Source organism: Lepidochelys olivacea (genome assembly GCF_965140295.1).
Source record: "Lepidochelys olivacea isolate rLepOli2 genome assembly, chromosome: 7".
Taxonomy (NCBI): Eukaryota; Metazoa; Chordata; order Testudines; family Cheloniidae; genus Lepidochelys; species Lepidochelys olivacea.
In genome coordinates, this window is record NC_140417.1 from 3,006,612 (window position 1) to 3,025,936 (window position 19,325).

The following is a 19,325-nucleotide window of genomic DNA, read 5'->3' on the forward strand; positions in this document are numbered from 1 at the left end:
AGAATCAAGTCTGTGTACTTTTTCAGTTGTCTTCACCTGCCACTTAACAAACACTTCTTGTCCTCTTCACTTAAGGATTCAATATAAATGTTTTCATTGGTCAACTTTTGGACTGAAGTCTTTGCTTCTTCCAGTACTTTTTCAATGGATAGCTCTCTGATTGATCCAAATGTAGCTTCTATTGCTGGACAAAGATCTACTACTGTTGTAGAAGATTCTTGGATGGCATTGTTTAATGACCCAAGTGGTTTCAACAGTAGACTTACAAGACAGAGAATGGCAATAGTATTCTCCAAACATAGTAGGAAAAGTAATCCACCAGCCTCACTACTTAGATCCATCCCATCTTCGTAGATACTTTCCAAAGCCAGTAATAATGGCTGGAGTAATTTTAAGACAACAGCCAAGGATCACTCTTGAGAAAGCCAGAGGGTTTTCCCAGGTTGGACTAATTTGAACTTCAGTCCCACTGTATCTTCTATATTTTCCAAGATAGTCAGTCTTTTTGGACTCTTGCTGAAAAAAGGAATATAATGAGCACATTAAATTTATAGCTTTTTAAAATGTCTTTTGAAGAGTCTGCAGCTCGTACTAGCGCTAGTTGGAGTAGATGGCCTATGCAGTGTGTATAGGGGAGATGAGGGTTAAACTTTTCTCTGAGCAAAGTTTGTGCTCCACCATGTCTTCCAGAGAAGTTTGCAGCTCCATCAAATGCACAAGCTGCCATCTGTTTGGGGTCCAATTGACAAGCATTTAACTCATCTAAAATGTGGGTTGTCACAGATTTAGCTGAAGTGTCTATTACTTGAACATCTAGAAATGCATCTACTGGCCTACCACTGACCTCAAGATAACGTACACAATGACTTAATACTTGATGCCCATTTGCACTGGTGCATTCATCAGCCGTGTATGCAAATTTTTTGAATGTGGGGAGAGAGTTCTTCACTTTTTCAACTGTTGAATCTTTCACTGTTGCACCACATGCGTCTAGCCAGTCAGCTGAGTTTCTTGCAGAAAGACAGTGAGCATTTGCTGGTCTTGTTCGGAACCAATGTTCAACTTCAGGACTTCAGCTCCCTCACCGCCCCTGCATTCAAGTGACAATGCACTTAACATTGGCCTCCAGTTTGTAGCGTGTGGTATCTCTTGCTTAAATAGAAAGTAGGATGCCACAGCCATGTTTGTTCTCATGAACTGTGTTGTGTCTCCAGCATTCTTAACAACCTCATTAACACTCACCGGTGTTGTCCTTGGTCAGTGGAGATTCAGAGTTCCGAGGTGCTTTCGCATGAGTTCACCTCCCAGGTGGGGGGCAAGGCGGCACTTTGCTCGTTCCTCCAGCTGCTCACTGTTCACTCTGGCCACTGTTGTTCGTTGTGCCACCGTTCACTCCATCGCTCTGTTGCCAATGGCCCTGCGCCGTCACCTTCTGCTGTCACCTGCCACTGTGACCTCTGCGAGTTGGTCTGTTGAGATTCCACCAGTGGGGGAACTTCGCTGCTAGTGCAGACTGGGCCGTCTCTTCCACAGAAACACTGTCCCACAGCAGGTCTAAGCACTTAGACCTGCTTATCCGTGATTTCAGCTGTAGTGGTCAATTAACAAACCAAAAGACTATCTATGGCAGAGGAGGGCAAACTTTTTGGCCTGAGGGCCACATATGGGTATGGAAATTGTATGGTGGGCCATGAATGCTCACAAAATTGGGGATTGGGGTGCAGGAGGGAGTGAGGGCTCTGGCTGGGGGTATGGGCTCTGGGGTGGGACCAGAAATTAGGAGTTCAGGGTGCGGGAGGGGGGTCCAGGCTGGGGCAGGGGTGTGGGTGGGGGGTAAGGGCTCTGGGGTGCAGGAGGGTGGGACCGGGGGGTTTGGAGGGTAGGAGGGGGATCAGGGCTGGGGCAGGAGGTTGGGGCACGGGAGGGGATCGGGGTGCAGGCTCTGGGCGGCACTTACCTCAAGCAGCTCCCAGACGCAGCAGCATGTCCCCCCTCCGGCTCCTACGTGGAGGCGCAGCCAGGGGGTTCTGTGCACTGCCCTGTCTGCAGTCACCACCCCTGTACCTCCAATTGGCCCTGTTTTCTGGCCAATGGGAGCTGTGGGGGCAGCACTTGTGGTGGGGGGCAGCATGCAGAGCCCCATAGCTGTCCCTACACATACAAGCTGGAGGGGGGACATGCTGCTGCTTCCAGGACCTGTGAGGAGCATGCCCCCGACCCTACTCCCCGGCAGGAGCTCAAGGACCGGATTAAAATATTTGAAGGGCCGGATGTGGCCCCCAAGCCATAGTTTGCCAACCTCTGATCTATGGAGCCTAATCAGCTCTGTCTTTAAACAGTGGCGAGGGGCATGTCAAATAGTACTTGTGTTTCAGGCAGACTGACGGGTTGGCAAACTATGGCTTGGGGGCCACCACAGCGCCTCCTGCTGTTCACCCTGGGAATTAGCTCAGTTCATGTGGAAAGCCCTCTGACAGTGGTGTCCCATCCATCTCTCGCCCTAGATTGGCGTCTCCACCCGCGTTGCTCCCAGCTTGCAGCATCCTCTTCAGGACACTGCCCTCTGCTCTAGTTTCACCCCCTTCCAGGGGTTTGGTGTTATCAGCAGTCCTTCTCTTTGCCACAGCCACAATGGCCAACCACACCCCAAAGTCTAACCCCTTTTGGCAGGGGTCTGGTGCTGTCCGTGATGGCCACTCCAAATGGCCAGTTGGAAGTGCAAGGGGGGGGGGGAAACAGGCCCACACTCTACTCTGGGTCCTGACCCAGGGACCCTTTGGCAGCAGCCTTCCTGCCTGCCCTCCTTCTCTCCCTTTGTCCATCTCTCTCCCTGGGCCATTTCCACTTTGGACCCTTTGCACCGGCTAGGCACTTTTTCTCAGGGCCCGCAGCCCAGCAGGTACCAGGCTGGAGTCCCCTTCTGCTCCCCCCGCTTGCCCAACACTGCGCTGTCCCTCGTGCTAGTCTCCTCACACAGGAGACAGACCTTCACCCTCTGATGGCCTGGGAGAGACTGCCTGCTCCCTTCCTGGGCAGCCTTTATATAGGGCCTAGCCTAGCCCTGATTGGCTGGCTGTAATACTGGCCCTGATTGGCTCTCTAACAGGGCCTCTCTGATTGGCTGCCGCCTTGCGCAGCTGCTCTGGTCTGTTGTAGCCCAATCTGGCATGGGGGTGGGGCACCGCTCCACCACACAGACCATCAAGCAAAACACCTGCCCCCACCCTCTCTCTTGATGCCCTCAATCAGCATGGGCTAAGTTCTACTGCCCTTTACTCCTACAATAAGAACAACAACATTTCATTATGTCCCTTCCCACCACCCCTGCATTCAAGTGATTTGTAACCCAACCCCAGCCAAAATCTATCACTTGGGCAACAAAGCTCTGTTTGCTGGATACCTAGGTAGATTATTATTGTAAATACAATCTGGTCCTGAAGCCTTTCTCCCCAGCCCATCACTAGCTGTCAGGGAGAGCTCATTTAGACTTTGCTTACAATTCATAATTTGAAATTATTAGGTTAGCTAACTTCACCGAAATGAATGCACTGACATGGTCATAAAAAACAACAGCTGTATAAGGAAGCTCGTCTGTGTTCATACTTTTGAAATCTATTATACTTTTTTCAGATACACGTATTTTATCATACACTTTATATGCTTTAAAAGTGTGTATTAATGTTTCAATTTCAATTCAAATTTCCAAACAATCACTAATTTGGCAACACTGCATGTAACTAGTTCACAAAACTGGGGGTGGGGGATGTTGGGGAAGGGTGAGGTGTAGGGAAATCCCTGGGGAACTGCAATATACAAGAAGCACCTGAGCTATTGAAAAAAGAAAAGGAGGACTTGTGGCACCTTAGAGACTAACAAATTTATTTATTTGAGCATAAGCTTTTGTGAGCTACAGCGCACTTCATCGGATGCATCTGATGAAGTGCGCTGTAGCTCACGAAAGCTTATGCTCAAGTAAATTGGTTAGTCTCTAAGGTGCCACAAGTCCTCCTTTTCTTTTTGCGGGTACAGACACAGGGCTGCTACTCTGAAACCTGAGCTATTGAGTAATTCCAAGAACAGGCAAAGTAAACAGCCTTGGAGATCATGTTAGCACTAATCTCCTGATCAGTAGCTTGTCTTTGTGACTAACTTGCTTGCCAATGACTTGTTGTCAAGGTCAGGAAATACTCTAAAAGGCAAACAAAGCACATATCCTGGTGGGGAGAGGGCAAGAGCTCTTTTGCTCTTTTTGATCATATCAAAGCACTCCTCTCCATTACAATAAAGCCTAAATATAAGCAATGGCTTCAAGCTAACATTTTGTACCTTAAGTGAAAGAATGGTGAAACCTTGGAGCCAGGCTGCTAAAGCAGAACCAAGTCAGCAAAGGGTGAGAAGCAATAAAAGCAGTGATGGAATTCAGAGAGACAGATGGGCTAGAGGGCCATTAGACTGCATGATGATATGTAAAATGCCAAATGTACATTACCTTCCAGACAAATTCAAGGTATAAAGGGCATGTATGTGATCATGAAGAATAGCTGTTTTAATACAGAGTCTTCTAATGACATCTAATTTGTTTCTATGGTCAGGATGATTCTCTTTGACATCTCCAGAGCTGATGGAAGGGAGATTTCAGGAAAATAAGTGACTGTTAATCAGACCTGGGTATGATGTTTATCCTGCCTATCTATTACCCACTGAGCTACTGAGTTAAGATGTGTTGTGTATACAATACACAGAAAGTATAGTAAGGTCTTAGAGATTTCATATATTGGATTGGCTAATATCATGCAAGCTCTGAAAGGGCAAAAAATATCAGAGACAGTGGAGTTTCCATCAAGGGAAATACATACGATGCTAAGATGTGGAATTCCATTTACCGATTGAAAAATGTGTCCGTTTTGGCTTATGGACGTGGGATGCACTTAAGAAATATGCAGATGTGTTGCCAGCCACTTTGCTACTGCACTCATGATAAGGATGTCAAAATGTGAGACCATTACAGCATGATAGGATAAGCCTCATGGTTCACTGAGAACACGATGAGTAGCATCAGTAAAAGTGGAAGCAATCTCAAATACTAGATAATGTAGGAAAATACCAGAATATTAGGCCCTCGGTACATTACATATTCCAAGACCAGAAGTGGATATGCTAAAATACCATGAGAAAGGATGTTCTCACAGTGTTTACAGCTAGGCCCACAAATCTCAGGAGAGCCTTTTTCCTTGAGATTTCCAGATGATTTGATTTTCAGTCTTCAGTTCTATAGGTTCAAGCAGTATACATAATTTGGATATTCTTCACTTCGCTGAACTGAACTCCTTACTCTGAAATTTTGAGCTTTCCACAGCCCTAACAACCACCATATGTGACAGGGACATTACACAAGTACCCATACACCCTAGTAATAAATCGCTGCATGGGGAAGTACACTAAGACTATATGACTCCTACTTTCGTATCCTCAGATGAATGTATTTCTGCATAACCAGGTGCAGTTCAGTTTACTGAACTGACTCCCTCAATTCTTTGCATTATCCCAAGGCAGATGAAGAAAGGACCGACCTGTGCTCATTGGCTAGTGGAAGAGTCAGAAAATGCCTTGTCAGTTAGAAGGGAAATGTTTTTTTGAAGAATTATTTTGGCAAGACCAGAATGAAGTTCACAGCCTATGGGAAGAAGACATTTCCACCAAGATGAAAATAGAGAGGTAGGCACTGGGGGAAAATAGAATCCTAGAAGATCAGGGCGGGAAGGGACCTCAGGAGGTCATCTAGTCCCATCTCCTGCTCAAAGCAGGACCCATCCCCAACTAAATCATCCCAGCCAGGGCTTTGTCAAGCTTGACCTTAAAAACTTCTAAGGAGGGAGATTCCACCACCTCCCTAGGTAGAGCTCCTTTGCCCTCTAGTGCACCCATTTAGAGCCAGATTCTGTCCTGTCTCACCCACATGGACTTGCACAAGATGTAAATAGGGAAGAATCTGGCCCTTAGAGAGTTTAGACTGTAGCAGATTGATCTACCAGCAGGCAACAGTATGTTGCCATAAGGTACTGTATAACCCTGAGGAATGGACTCAGGACTTCAGCTTATTAACTCTGCATGCTGTTAATTTTCATGGAGAGACTCATCCAATGCCCACTGACATTGTTGGGAGTCTTTCCATTTACTTCAGTGGGCACTGAATCAGGTCTTAAATAACTTTCCTTGAAGAGTAAAGTGGGAAGCTGCTTTCAGGAGGTTCTACAACTGTGCGCTTTTAACGAGTCCTCCACTGGGCTTTAAACATAACGAGGCAGCACAAGAGCTTCTGTCAGCACTTCAGCACCTAGATGCGTGACAGTCAAAGCTACAACAAACCACTCACTGGAGATCTGAACTCTAGGTTTGTTTGGCTAAGCTTGCGGATTCACCATTGTCCTCCAGTTTGGCCTGGTTGAAAAGGAAGCTAGAGCGCTGTGGAGAATTATGCTTAGCTGCTTCCTTTACCCTCCAGAATGGCAACTGAACACGACAAGGTGTTCCTGTGTGCTGAAATGATTGAATGCCATGTGCTGAATGAGATCAGCAAGTCAAAACATCGTTCCCGAAGTGATTCTCTTGCTGTCGGTCTGAATATCAGGGGGAGGAGAACAACAGATGGTGCAGCCGGAATACTGCTGCTGCTTTAAGCATTTTACAAAATCTCCAAGTCATGGACTAATTCAGACTTTAGTTTGGATGAGGTACAATGCAGCAGGCTCAGCAGCAGCACCAGCCCAGCCCTTTAACTTAGGTGTATTTGATCCCGAAGAGCGTCTGGGGACTGGAGTCTCAGTGGCTCTCTCGTTTTTGCGTTCCCCTTTTCCCATCATGTTTGCATTTCTCACCAATCTAGGCAAGGAGCTTCTATCTAGACAGAGACTAGAAACTTGGGAATGGGGGAAAGTAAGTCCGGTTACAGACACAGAGCCTTTCACCTGAAATTAACTGCTCTGAATATGGTTTGCATTGGTAGTAACTGTTTATGGAAATAAGATGGTGGTCTCAGTCCAATTACTGAGGATAGAGTGAGAGTACACAGGGTTCTTCATCCCCAAACACATCATAGGTGCTAAATGACACCATTTCTAGCAGCACTGGTAGATACTGAGGATCTCATTGACAGGTAGACTGAGTTTCATTCACTCCTCTAGAGAGGTCTCCTTCAAAATAGGCTGAGTCACCCATTGGATGGACAATGCTGGCAATCTCCAGTCGCCAAGGCTGTCAAGCCAACCTCGACATTCATTAATAATGATGGTAACACAAGCCTGTTTCTTTCTGTTCTCTATGCATAGCACTGGAGAGCCCCACACCCACCGCAGTAAGAGTGTTATCACCCTCAACCTAAGGCAGGATGATCATTATTTTTATTATAGTAACAGCTAGTGGCTTCCACTGAGATCAGGGCTCCACTGTGTTAGAGGTTATACAAACACATAGTGCTCCTTAACCGAGGTGCTCTGAGAGTGGAGAGACATTTCAGGATAATGTCTTCAAGGTCTTTAATATAGTCACCTCTGATAGTTACATAGTGCTCACGCTCATTAAATCAACACAGAATGTAGCTCTTTGGTAGAGTATATCCATTGATGCACAACTGAATCAATCTTTTGTGTCATACTTTCACAGCAGAAAAGAACCAATCCTCTATTGTAAAGCAGATATCTAACTCCCTTAAATTCCTTGATGGTTAAATATAAAGATCTCATTCTCTTTTAAACCAAATGAAAGAAATACAGGTGACAATATGCATGTGTTTTGATTAAAGCCTTTTCCTAATAGCCATCCAGATCTTCCACTGCAGTTCCAATCTTCAAGAAACAAACAGAATTCATGGATCAGAATGCCTCAAGATTGATATGAAATGGCTATAAACCAAGAGTAAAATATAAAGGGCCTGATCCTGTAATTGCTTTAGGAAAGAAACTTAACAGTTATGTGTACGTTGTCTGCAGGGTTGGGCTCCAAATAATTTCAGGAAGATGGGAGGATTAAAAAAACATGCCTTTACTCTTCACTGTGACAAAGTGGCATGTTGGGGACTCGTTCATTAGCAGTCCCCAAGAAATAAACAAATCCCAGGGAGTCTCACTGCAGAGACAGAGGGGAAGTGTATTCCTCAGCCAAAATGGTCCAAATCTAGTAGGTTTTTTCGTTACTAATGATTCTATAAATATTTAAAAGAAATCAAGCAGTGGCTTCTGAAGAATGCACTGAGATATATACGCCTAATTCAAGTGACTTATTGGAGGAAACATGTCAGGAAAGGCATTTGGGCATTGGATGTTTTTCTTTCTCTTCTTTTGTGATTAAGTTTTCCAACACTGAATCATAAAGAAAGTGTAAATGTGCAACCAGAACAAGAGGCTTCATCCAACACAGCCTATTGGTCAATCCCAAAAAACATACCAAGCAATAAAGACTTGTCACAATTCAGGGCAACTGCACCTGTATTCTCCCTCCATGGACAAGCCAGGGCATTCACTCTAGGCTCCGAGCTCCTCAGCCATCCCCCCTCTTGGGTAGAGACACACATCTCTCTCTACCTCCTGACTGCAGTATTTCCAGGCTGCACAGTTTCCTGCCTTCACTGTGTGTTCCACAGTAAGTTAGTGGGCCTGCATTGCTTTCTTCTCAGAGGCTATAAACAGTGTAATTGCCCACAGTTAATCCACCACACAATTCTTTCTAAGCAAGCACATTTATTCTGAAGATAAAAGCATTCAGGAGAAAACATACTGCATGCTAATACATACTGTATGCATGCTAATAGCTTGCCACAGGTCCCCGCATCCCCAGCTCCAGTCGTGGCTTTGGCAGATGATCCGTCCTTCGACCCACCAACAGTTTTCTGTGGTTACAAGCTCATAACAATTGTTAGCTCAGAACGGCCACCTGCGTAAATCTGAGAGTCCCTCCTTTATACAGTTTGGCCCTTTGATCTTGGGGCACTGGGAACAGGTAATTAGCAAACAATTGTCCTTCCTTCAGGGCGTAGCTTCAAAGTGCTGGGTTTTTGCATAACCAGAGGCCGGCGGTGCGGGGGAGAGACTGCATTTACCTTTTCCTAGCTATTTCCCAGGAATTCCACTTCACACTATTGTCCCAACAGTTCATTGTCTGCCACATTGTCCAATATAGTTCTTTGATCACCCAGACCCACAATATTACAGAACCTTTGCATTTAATACACTGGACTCCAAAAATACTTAAACCTAATTCAGTGAGATCTCCCAAAGTACAGGGAATTGCATCTGTCACAGACACATTATCTGTTACCTTTAAATATTCCCCTTATACCTTAAAATACTGTCAGGAGACGGAATCGCTGAGCCTCACACCCAAATGCAGGATAAATAAGATTTACCTAATGGAGCTCAACCTATTGAAGTCCTGATTCCCATTCCTCTGCTCAAACTGTTACTCAACAACAGAGATATTCATTCCCAAGCCAACTGGGGAGAGGAGGGGGAGACATCAAGAGGATGCAGCTCCTTTCCAACATCTTGTCTCCAGAAATCCTAGAGACTGATGCCTCAACATCTGGGCACGTTCTTCAATTGTCAGAGAGCGAAGAGTGTCATGGGACTTGCCAGCAATCTACTGAGCATAAACAGATGACAACGTGTCACCGTCTGGAAGGCTCTAAACCAGTTAAAGGTACTTTGGAGACTTACGTTAGCTTGTGTTGAACCAAAGCTGTGAGCAGGACTTTGCGGAGAATCCTACACAATAGTTACAGAGCATTTGCTTATCTTGCACTATGGCTGGGTTTGGTGTACACTTTAATGAGATGTCCCTGCCAAAATGCTTTGTTGGATTGTGATAAGTAGGCTGAGCAGCATGTATACACAGGCTAGATGTGAATGGGGCCTTGGAGCAATTACAGAATACTGTCTACGTTTGCAATCCAAAATATAGCTACATTTATCAGCCTCCCATATGTAAACTAAACCACACTTACAACCAAGCTATTGATTGACCTCAGACTATGTTCCAGAGGAGTTGGGATCTGAAGAACACTCCAAGAGCCTTATCTCCCCAGTTAGCAGTCTATCTGTTACAGAGCTGCAGCCTGCCAATACATAGTGATCTGCTGACCTGTCAAAGATCGACACATGTGAAAGATCCTACTAGAGGCGATAAATTGATCCCTGATAGATGGATCACTACCCGCCGACCCGGCGGGTAGTGTAGACATACCCTAAGCTTTACCTGCTTGTGTGGGTTTTATTTTTAAAAACTGGAAAATGTCATTGTAAAACAAAACTAAAAAAAGGCAGAGGAACTTAGGGACTAGTGTAGTATCTAAAACTATTTTTAACACCTTTTAAAAATATGGATTAGATTTCAAGTTTGCTGATATTCCTTTAATCACAGCGGTACACAAGTACTGCCATAATGAACTCATTTGGTCTACTTGTGCATTGTTGGTTACATGTGTTTTCCAGGGTCAGAGCCCCCATCTACCCCATAACTCTCACATACACATTATTGTCCAAGCTGCCATAATCATCGTACCTAGCCATAACATTTAGAGAGGATCCAAAACATGGCATCACATTTTTCATCGTGTAAATAACATTCTATAGGGAAGCATCAGCACAGGCACATCACAAAAGGAAAAAAAGTGCAACAGCAGAAAAATATCATGAATTCGTCCTAAAACAGATGGCATGGTGCTGAAAAAAGTTGGCATTAATAATTTCCAGGAAGGAATACAGTTTGTATATTTAAGATGCAATCTCTTACCAAGCAACCAAGAAACATACACAAAAGTGCGTTGATTACAATTTTCATTTAACTCATTCAGATTGTTATCAGCTGGGAAAGTAGTAATGCCTAGTACAAATGTTCTTTAAAAAAAACACAGGGATTACGTAAAAATGTAATTGATTATGGCTCCAATCCTGCAATCGGAGCCACATGCATACATATATCAAAGACACACACATCTATTCTGATTAATTTTGATCCCTGGGGCTGAACTATGAGCTTGCCACAAGCCCCGAGCAAAGGGTGTTGCTTTGTTGTGCGGCCCCTGGAGCAGGCCAGGAGGCAGACAGTGACTCTGAGATTGGTAATCAGCCGCCAGGGTTTCTCTTTGCTCTGAGGGGGAAGTACCCTGCACCAGGTCTATGGCGAGCAAAAGGTATTTTCCTCACAGTGTTGGCGCAGCTATGCTGACCCCGTGTTGGGGCATGGTGCAAAACTCTGCCCATTCCCCCACCCCGACCTTCCCACTCCTGCTTGCATGCATGGGGGACAGAACGTGAGACTGTGTCTTCCCCTGTACAACTACTCACAGCAAGGGTAGCGCACATGAGCTTGACGGGTCGCCCAACACTTCTTTACAGCCTTATGCATTGCATAATTTGATCCTTCGCTTGCAAATCCATACACTATCCTGCCTGGTGTTCCGTAATTGCCAGATTCTTTGCCAGCAGTTTAAAAAAGTCAAATTTGGTGGAGTTCACTTTAAATACTGCCAGTTTATCTAGGGCAAGACCTGGCTCATTAAGTTGATTAAGCTGACACCCACTTTGATCTAACAATAAGATCTATGAGACCTACCTCATCATAGACACTGTCATTTCTGCTGAAGTCTCCAACCTTCCTTGGAAGAACATGGACATGAACGTGCTGAAAATTCAAAAACAACAAACAATGGTGATTATCTAGATAATTTTTGTAGGCTGACAGTGATGTTTTCCTGACATCCTATTACTACACACTGGCTCCCACTGTATTATTTTCAGAGTCAAAAAAATGTTAACCTGTTCTATAACTGTATTGCAAATCTTCAGAGACTGCATAAGATGAAAAACATGAGAAAGCAACTTTGCTGTAATATGAGCATTTGAGTGAAATGCCAGAAAGTTTAGGAATTATTCAGAGTTGTCAGTCTGAGTTGTATTTAGCCAGTGCTCTGAAATGACAGCATATTTTAAAGCTGACTGTTGTGACATTGAAACTGACAGGAATAAGAATTTGCCAACTTCGGATTGCAGTAGAAGGTAGACAGCAGGTGTAAGCCGGGGGGCTGCAGGGGCAGGGTTACACAGTATTGGCTCAGCAGTATTCTGAGAAGACTATGGGATAAACGAAATTCTCCTCAGACTCAGCTGTTCAGGTAGCAGTGGTATTATGGGGAGGACACATGGCAATGTACAGAATGCCTAACAGCATGTACTTTGCAAGGCTGAAAAAGACACGTAAAAGTTTTGCTTTTACATCATCTTCCAAGAAAGTGGAACCTGAACGTCGCTGGTACAATCTGTGATGGAGGACCCTGGTGGCATAAAACCCACTGGGTGTCCAGGTTCTGGGAGTGCAAAGTGCTCACAACCCTTATGAGGACGAAGAGTTAAGGGAGGAGCATAGCCAGAAAGGGCGTTTGGCCAGAGCAGTCACAGAGCGCAACAGTCCTCTGCAAAACTGGTGGAAATGAATGATGTCAATGGGAGTCTTTCCATTGTCTTCAATGGACATGGGATTGGGCCCTAAAGCTCCCTCCATATTTGGCAGAACCTCGGTGTTGGTAGCTGCGAGCACCACCCTCCCACAAAAGCGTCTCTTCCTGGATGCAGTTGCACTAGCTGCCTCCAAGAGGTGTGAGGTATTGTTGACATCAACTGCTCGACTAAGATTGGCCCTGTTGTACTATGGAGAGAGAGGGGCTGTATTTGATCATGAACTCCAGGGAAAGATGGGTAAATAAATAATTTCAAATAATGAAAACAAGGGGATAAAATTCAAAGTGAACCCCCATCATTTAATAATTATTACTGCTAAGAATCTCACACCTGAGCTTGTGGAGAGCTTAAGACTAACCTTGTGCATGAATAGACTGGCAAAGAGCAAGCCAGGCTACCACAGTGTATTTCTGCATCCAAGAAGAAGTGCTAAGGTGAATGCATATGCAGACCAACTGAGAGAAACTCCTACAGGATTGAAAGCCTTTCGCCAGCTGGCTCTAAATTCAATCAGGAAGCCTATCACAGATACTGCTAATTACCTATTTGTTTGCACCAGTACTAAGTCCCAAAGTTCAAATATGCCTCTCGATGAGAGAGCTAGAGAATGCAAGGGGGGGGGGAAGGGCCGGGGGACAGAGAGAGAAAGAATTAAAGTCCAGCTGCAGCAGCCTGTCCATCTGTGGCCACAGCAGGAAACCTCACAATCTCTCTCTCAGATATCTCCACGGCACCCATCTGAGCCTATACTGGAAATTCTATCACAGCCATGGAATATTGAGCATTTATATAACGCTTTCCAATTTGAGTCTTTAACAGTTCCTCTCCTCTCCCCCAGTCCAACAGGTAGCTAAGTATCGTTATCCGTTCACAGTGGGGACACTCGGATGCAGAGACCCAAACTCCTCCCTGGTGTAACTTCTCTGCAGTCAGTTAGAAACTCACTTCTCTCCCTGACTCCCCACATAGCATTAGGCACGTCATGTCAGTCAGTCTGGCCCAACTCCATCTTGGATTCAGCCCCATTGACTGCAGCAGCAGCTGTCCCAGGGAAATTCCTGTGACTTGTACAAAGGGAGATTCAGGAGCTGGAGACAGCCATTCCCAGCAGGGAGCCACCCTCTGTGGGCTCCCCTGCCAGCAGGGAAGCCACATGAAGAGCATCAGGCCAAACTCCCATTTGCATGGGCTTTTCCATGATGGAGGGGGCTACAAAATGGCTTTTCTTTCTCTTTTCCCTGCTCTCTCTCTCTCTTTTTGTAACCCGTTCCTGTATTTGTCATTGGGGAGGGACAGCAAAGGGTCCTAGTTGGACTAGGATTTAGTTGGGGATTGGTCCTGCTTTGAGCAGAGGGTTGGATTAGATGACCTCCCAAGGTCTCTTCCAACCCTAAACTTCTATGAGTCTACAACCAACTACAACCATCCCGATGTGTAGAAAGAATAGTAAATATGGCAGGCAACCAGCTTGGCTTAACAGTGAAATCCTTGCTGGTCTTAAACACAAAAAAGAGGCTTACAAGAAGTGGAAGATCGGACAAATGACCAGGGATGAGTATATAAATATTGCTTGGGCATGTAGGAATGGAATCAGGAAGGTTAAATCACACCTGGAGTTGCAGCTAGCAAGGGATGTTAAGAGTAACAAGAAGGGTTTCTTCAGGTATGTTGGCAATAAGAAGAAAGCCAATGAAAATGTGTGCCCCTTACTAAATGAGGGAGGCAACCTAGTGACAGAGGATGTGGAAAAAACTAACGTATTCAATGCTTTTTTTGCCTCTGTCTTCACGAACAAGGTCAGCTCCCAGACTACTGCACTGGACAGCACAGCATGGGGAGGAGGTGGCCAGCCCTCTGTGAAGGAAGAAGTGGTTCGGGACTATTTAGAAAAACTGGATGTGCACAAGTCCATGGGGCCGGATGTGTTGCATCCGAGAGTGCTAAAGGAATTGGCGGATGTGATTGCAGAGCCATTGGCCATTATCTTTGAAAACTCATGGCGATCGGGGGAAGTCCTGGAAGATTGGAAAAAGGCTAATGTAGTGCTCATCTTTAAAAAAGAGAAGAAGGATGATCCTGGGAACTATAGGCCGGTCAGCCTCACCTCAGTCCCCGGAAAAATCATGGAGCAGGTCCTCAAGGAATCAATTCTGAAGCACTTACATGAGAGGAAAGTGATCAGGAATAGTCAGCATGGATTCACCAAGGGAAAGTCATGCCTGACTAATCTAATTGCCTTCTATGATGAGATAACTGGTTCTGTGGATGAAGGGAAAGCAGTGAACGTGTTATTCCTTGACTTTAGCAAAGCTTTTGACACGGTCTCCCAGAGTATTCTTGTCAGCAAGTTAAAGAAGTATGGGCTGGATGGATGCACTACAAGGTGGGTAGAAAGTTGGCTAGATTGTCGGGCTCAACGGGTAGTGATCAATGGCTCCATGTCTAGTTGGCAGCCGGTATCTAGCGGAGTGCCCCAAGGGTCGGTCCTGGGGCCGCTTTTGTTCAATATCTTCATTAATGATCTGGAGGATGGTGTGGATTGCACCCTCAGCAAGTTTGCAGACAACACTAAACTGGGAAGAGAAGTAGATACACTGGAGGGTAGGGATAGGGTACAGAGGGACCTAGACAAATTGGAAGATTGGGCCAAAAGAAATCTGATGAGGTTCAACAAGGACAAGTGCAGAGTCCTGCACTTAGGATGAAAGAATCCCACGCACCGCTACAGACTAGGGACCGAATGGCTCAGCAGCAGTTCTGCAGAAAAGGACCTAGGGGTGACAGTGGACGAGAAGCTGGATATGAGTCTACAGTGTGCCCTTGTTGCCAAGAAGGCCAATGGCATTTTGGGATGTATAAGTAGGGGCATTGCCAGCAGATCGAGGGACGTGATCGTTCCCCTCTATTCGACATTGGTTAGGCCTCATCTGGAGTATTGTGTCCAGTTTTGGGCCCCACATTACAAAAAGGATGTGGAGAAATTGGAGAGAGTCCAGCGAAGGGCAACAAAAATGATTAGGGGACTGGAACACATGGCTTATGAGGAGAGGCTGAGGGAACTGGGATTGTTTAGTCTACGGAAGAGAAGAATGAGGGGGGATTTGATAGCTGCTTTTAACTACCTGAAAGGTGGATCCAAAGAGGATGGATCTAGACTATTCTCAGTGATAGCAGATGATAGGACAAGGAGTAATGGTCTCAAGTTGCAGTGGGGGAGGTTTAGGTTGGATATTAGGAAAAACTTTTTCACTAGGAGGGTGGTGAAACACTGGAATGCGTTACCTAGGGAGGTGGTGGAATCTCCTTCCCTAGAAGTTTTTAAGGTCAGGCTTGACAAAGCCCTGGCTGGGATGATTTAGTTGGGATTGGTTCTGCGCAGGGGGTTGGACTAGATGGCCTCCAGAGGTCCTTTCCAACTCTGTTATTCTATGATTCTATGATACAAATCCTCATACGCAGTGCCTAGATACGGCCGAGCTAGGGGCACCAGAAACAGCCCTGAGTACTTTGTGCAAAGCGTTATACGGATTTTGCCCCGGTATCACTTGCTGAGTTGCAAATCAACCCCCAGTGATGAACTGCGGCAAGATTTTTAGAACACATGGCTCAAGTGTAGATTGAAGCCCAAAATCAAAATAGTTTTGCCTGTTTGTTTGGTAGGAAATTTACACACTGCGATATGGTGTTAGCTTCAGTCCATAAGAAGCCTTTGCTCACTGGAATAGAGAGAAGTTACAGAAAAAGTTTCAGTTAACAAGGTAGTCTGAATACCTCTCCCTTTTTTCCTAGACTGCCCTAGAGAAAGTTGAGAAATACCCTATTGTTTATGCTGAAAACTATGGAGAAAAATAATAATCAGGTTACAGCTGAAGATGCTTTTTGTAGGTTAAAACCTGTTTTTTAAGTAATACATCAGTGATAGTGTACTGATAGTTTATTATACTAATATATCATGAAAATGATAGTGCGGGTATGATGTATGAGTGCAATACATCATCTGGGCATCATTTCTCTGATGATCTATTGCTCAGAACCACACTGCAAGCTGAAAGTTGCTCATTGGTGCCACTGGGCCTTCAATTTTACATTTGGAAAATTAAGGCTTTTTAAGAGAATGGAGCTTAAAGGTTGTGCTGGAAATTTCACGAGACTAGAAAGCTTTTGGGGTGCTCTTTCGATTTAAAATATACACTATATTCTGTAAATAACCTGCCATTCAATTTCTTTCCTCCTGGAACATACAGGTCTTGATATTTACCTGACACAGGTAAGTTTGAATGCATTTCTGTCCATTTGTCTATAGCCTTATATCAGCTAGCTAGTGGTAGATAAAGACAAACAGAGCTATTTTTAATAGTCATTTTAATTTCTGTGGAAAAGTGTCCCAAGGTGTATTTGGGATATGTACTATATATGACAGTGACAGACAATCTGGGCAGTTCAAGTAGGAACACGATACAAACCTTATTGAAGTCAATGGAAAGGTGCCTATTGATTTCAATGGACTTGGAATCAAGCTCTAAGACTGAAAAAAGCAGTAAGATACAGTGCACGATGACTTGCATTGTAAATGTTTCCTAATGTGACCCTCTACCCAGGAAGGTTGCCTACCATTAGAATTAAAAAGGAGAAACACAAAAGATATAGAATCATAGAATATCAGGGTTGGAAGGAACCTCAGGAGGTCATCTAGTCCAACCCCCTGCTCAAAGCAGGACCAATCCCCAACTAACTCATCCCAGCCAGGGCTTTCTCAAGCCTGACCTTAAAAATATCTAAGGAAGGAGATTCCACCACCTCCCTAGGTAATTCATTCCAGTGTTTCACCACCCTCCTAGTGAAAAAGTTTTTCCTAATATCCAACCTAAACCTCCCCCACTGCAACTTGAGACCATTACTCCTTGTTCTGTCATCAGCTACCACTGAGAACTGTCTAGATCCATCCTCTTTGGAACCCCCTTTCAGGTAGTTGAAAGCAGCTATCAAATCCCCCCTTTTTTAATATGCCAATTGTATTAAAAAAACCCAACCCCCACCCATGTTTATACCAGCATCTGGGCCACTTAAAAGCAGTAGGACAATTTCATGGTTTGATCATCTTTACTATTTGCATTATGTCTTTATGGAACGTGATATGTTGTAGAACAAAATCTATCTACCATATTTAAAAACCAAGGGGTATGTTGTTTGGACAAGGTAACCATGACCAAGTAAGAAAGCAGGCGCTTGACTGCAGATATCCCAAATATGTTGGGGGTTTTTTGGCTCTGAAAAGAACACAGAGGACAATCTGAATTCTCCCGACTGTTTGTGTAATAGAGTCAAGCAGGAGCACCAAGGTGCAATTACATCTGAAGGAGTTTCCTTCTCTTCTGCTTGCCTGAGAAAATCAGGTGATAAAATAGCAGCGTGGACCTGGAGGTGCCATGTGGTGAGAAATATCTGGGACAGGGAACTTACGCCGTCTTTAATTTGCCATCCAATTTAACAGCCTTCTGGGTGGGGTTTTATTGTTTGTTTTTTTTTCTTAATTTTTTCTTTCACTAAGGCCTTGATCCAGCAAGGCTCTTAAGCACAGGCTCAGCTGCAGCATGTGAATAGAACCATCAAGTTGATTGATGCCAGAGGACAAGTCACATGCTGGAAATTACGCACGTGCTTTAGTGCGTTGCTGGATAGGGGTCTACATTTGGTTATCGGACTCCACCGGACGGCCAAAGACTATGTGCCAGATCTTCCTGTGTGCCCTGGCTGCTCTGAGAGGCTCCAATGGCACAGAACATCCCTACAATATGCTGCAGAGCCATCTGAAGTTTCTCCCTGGCCACAAAGACAGAGTGGGCCTGTGTATAGAGCACTCGACTGGGGCCCTGTCCTATACCAGGCTTCTGCCACTTACATTGGGCAAGTCACTTAACATCGCCATACTTCAGTTTCTCCTCCCACCCTTCATCAGTCTTGTCTCTTTAAATCACAAGTTTTTCATGGCAGGAAGTGTTTCTTTACAGCACAGCACAAAACAACCCTGATTTCATCTGGGGCCTCTAGGCACTCCTGTAATAGAAATAATAAATAATAAAAGCAGCTCATGCACCTCCCTCCTATCTACAGCCTGGGGCGAGGGCTATGACCAGTGGCATCCCTATGTCTGGGATCCCTGAACTGCACTCTAGGGCCATGGGCAGATGGCATAACATAGAGCAGACCTGAAGTTGCTCTACTTTACACAGGTAAAAATGGCCAAATAGCTTCCAGAATAGGGAGGGAAGATGAGAAGATAGGGTGGAAAGGTGGCTTTTAACTTCCTTCCTGAGCTGCGGCTGAGTTACGCTCAGGAGCTGGTCCTATGTCTTCTTTGCCTATAAAATACGACGCAATGTCAGATTAGGTTACTTGCTGGCCTCAGAGCCTCGTATCAGGTTCACGAGGTTCTCTTCCAGTTAATTTAGCTCTGGGGAGAGGTAACAGATCGACAGCCCTTGGAAGCTGAGGTCCAATCTGAATTCATAAAAAAAGTGCAGTCGGGGGAGCAATCGTGCTCATGCTCCTCCTGCCCACCCCAGAGTAATTAACGTGCCCCACTCTTTTTTGGAAGGGCCGCAATTAGCAAAGAGAACTGGTCAATCTCTAGATCCTATGGCCTTCCCTCAGCCCTGCCCCACTCCGCCAAACAGTTTCAATCACTGCTGAGCTGTATTTTCTTTTTCTTAAAAAGTGCTCTTTGATTTCACATGACTTTGATACAACAATCCATAGTCCTGATGTCAGGACAGAGATGAGTGAACATACACCGGCGGTACTCGGTGTGTTTAGCTACTG

General features: G+C 45.0%; 1 protein-coding gene across 17 annotated transcripts in view; it reads right to left on the minus strand.

Annotated features, from left to right (window-relative positions):
* Positions 1–19,325, minus strand: part of FHIT (fragile histidine triad diadenosine triphosphatase) — a 1,100,422-nt gene that overhangs the window by 138,282 nt on the left and 942,815 nt on the right. For 16 of the 17 annotated variants that reach the window (XM_084634705.1, XM_084634714.1, XM_084634712.1 and 13 more), the window contains one exon: positions 11,605–11,673. The exons of the other annotated variant lie outside the window; for it this stretch is intronic. In XM_084634705.1, the coding sequence (XP_084490831.1) occupies positions 11,605–11,673 (69 nt within the window). The remainder of the gene's footprint in view (positions 1–11,604; positions 11,674–19,325) is intronic. 17 annotated transcript variants of the gene reach the window in all.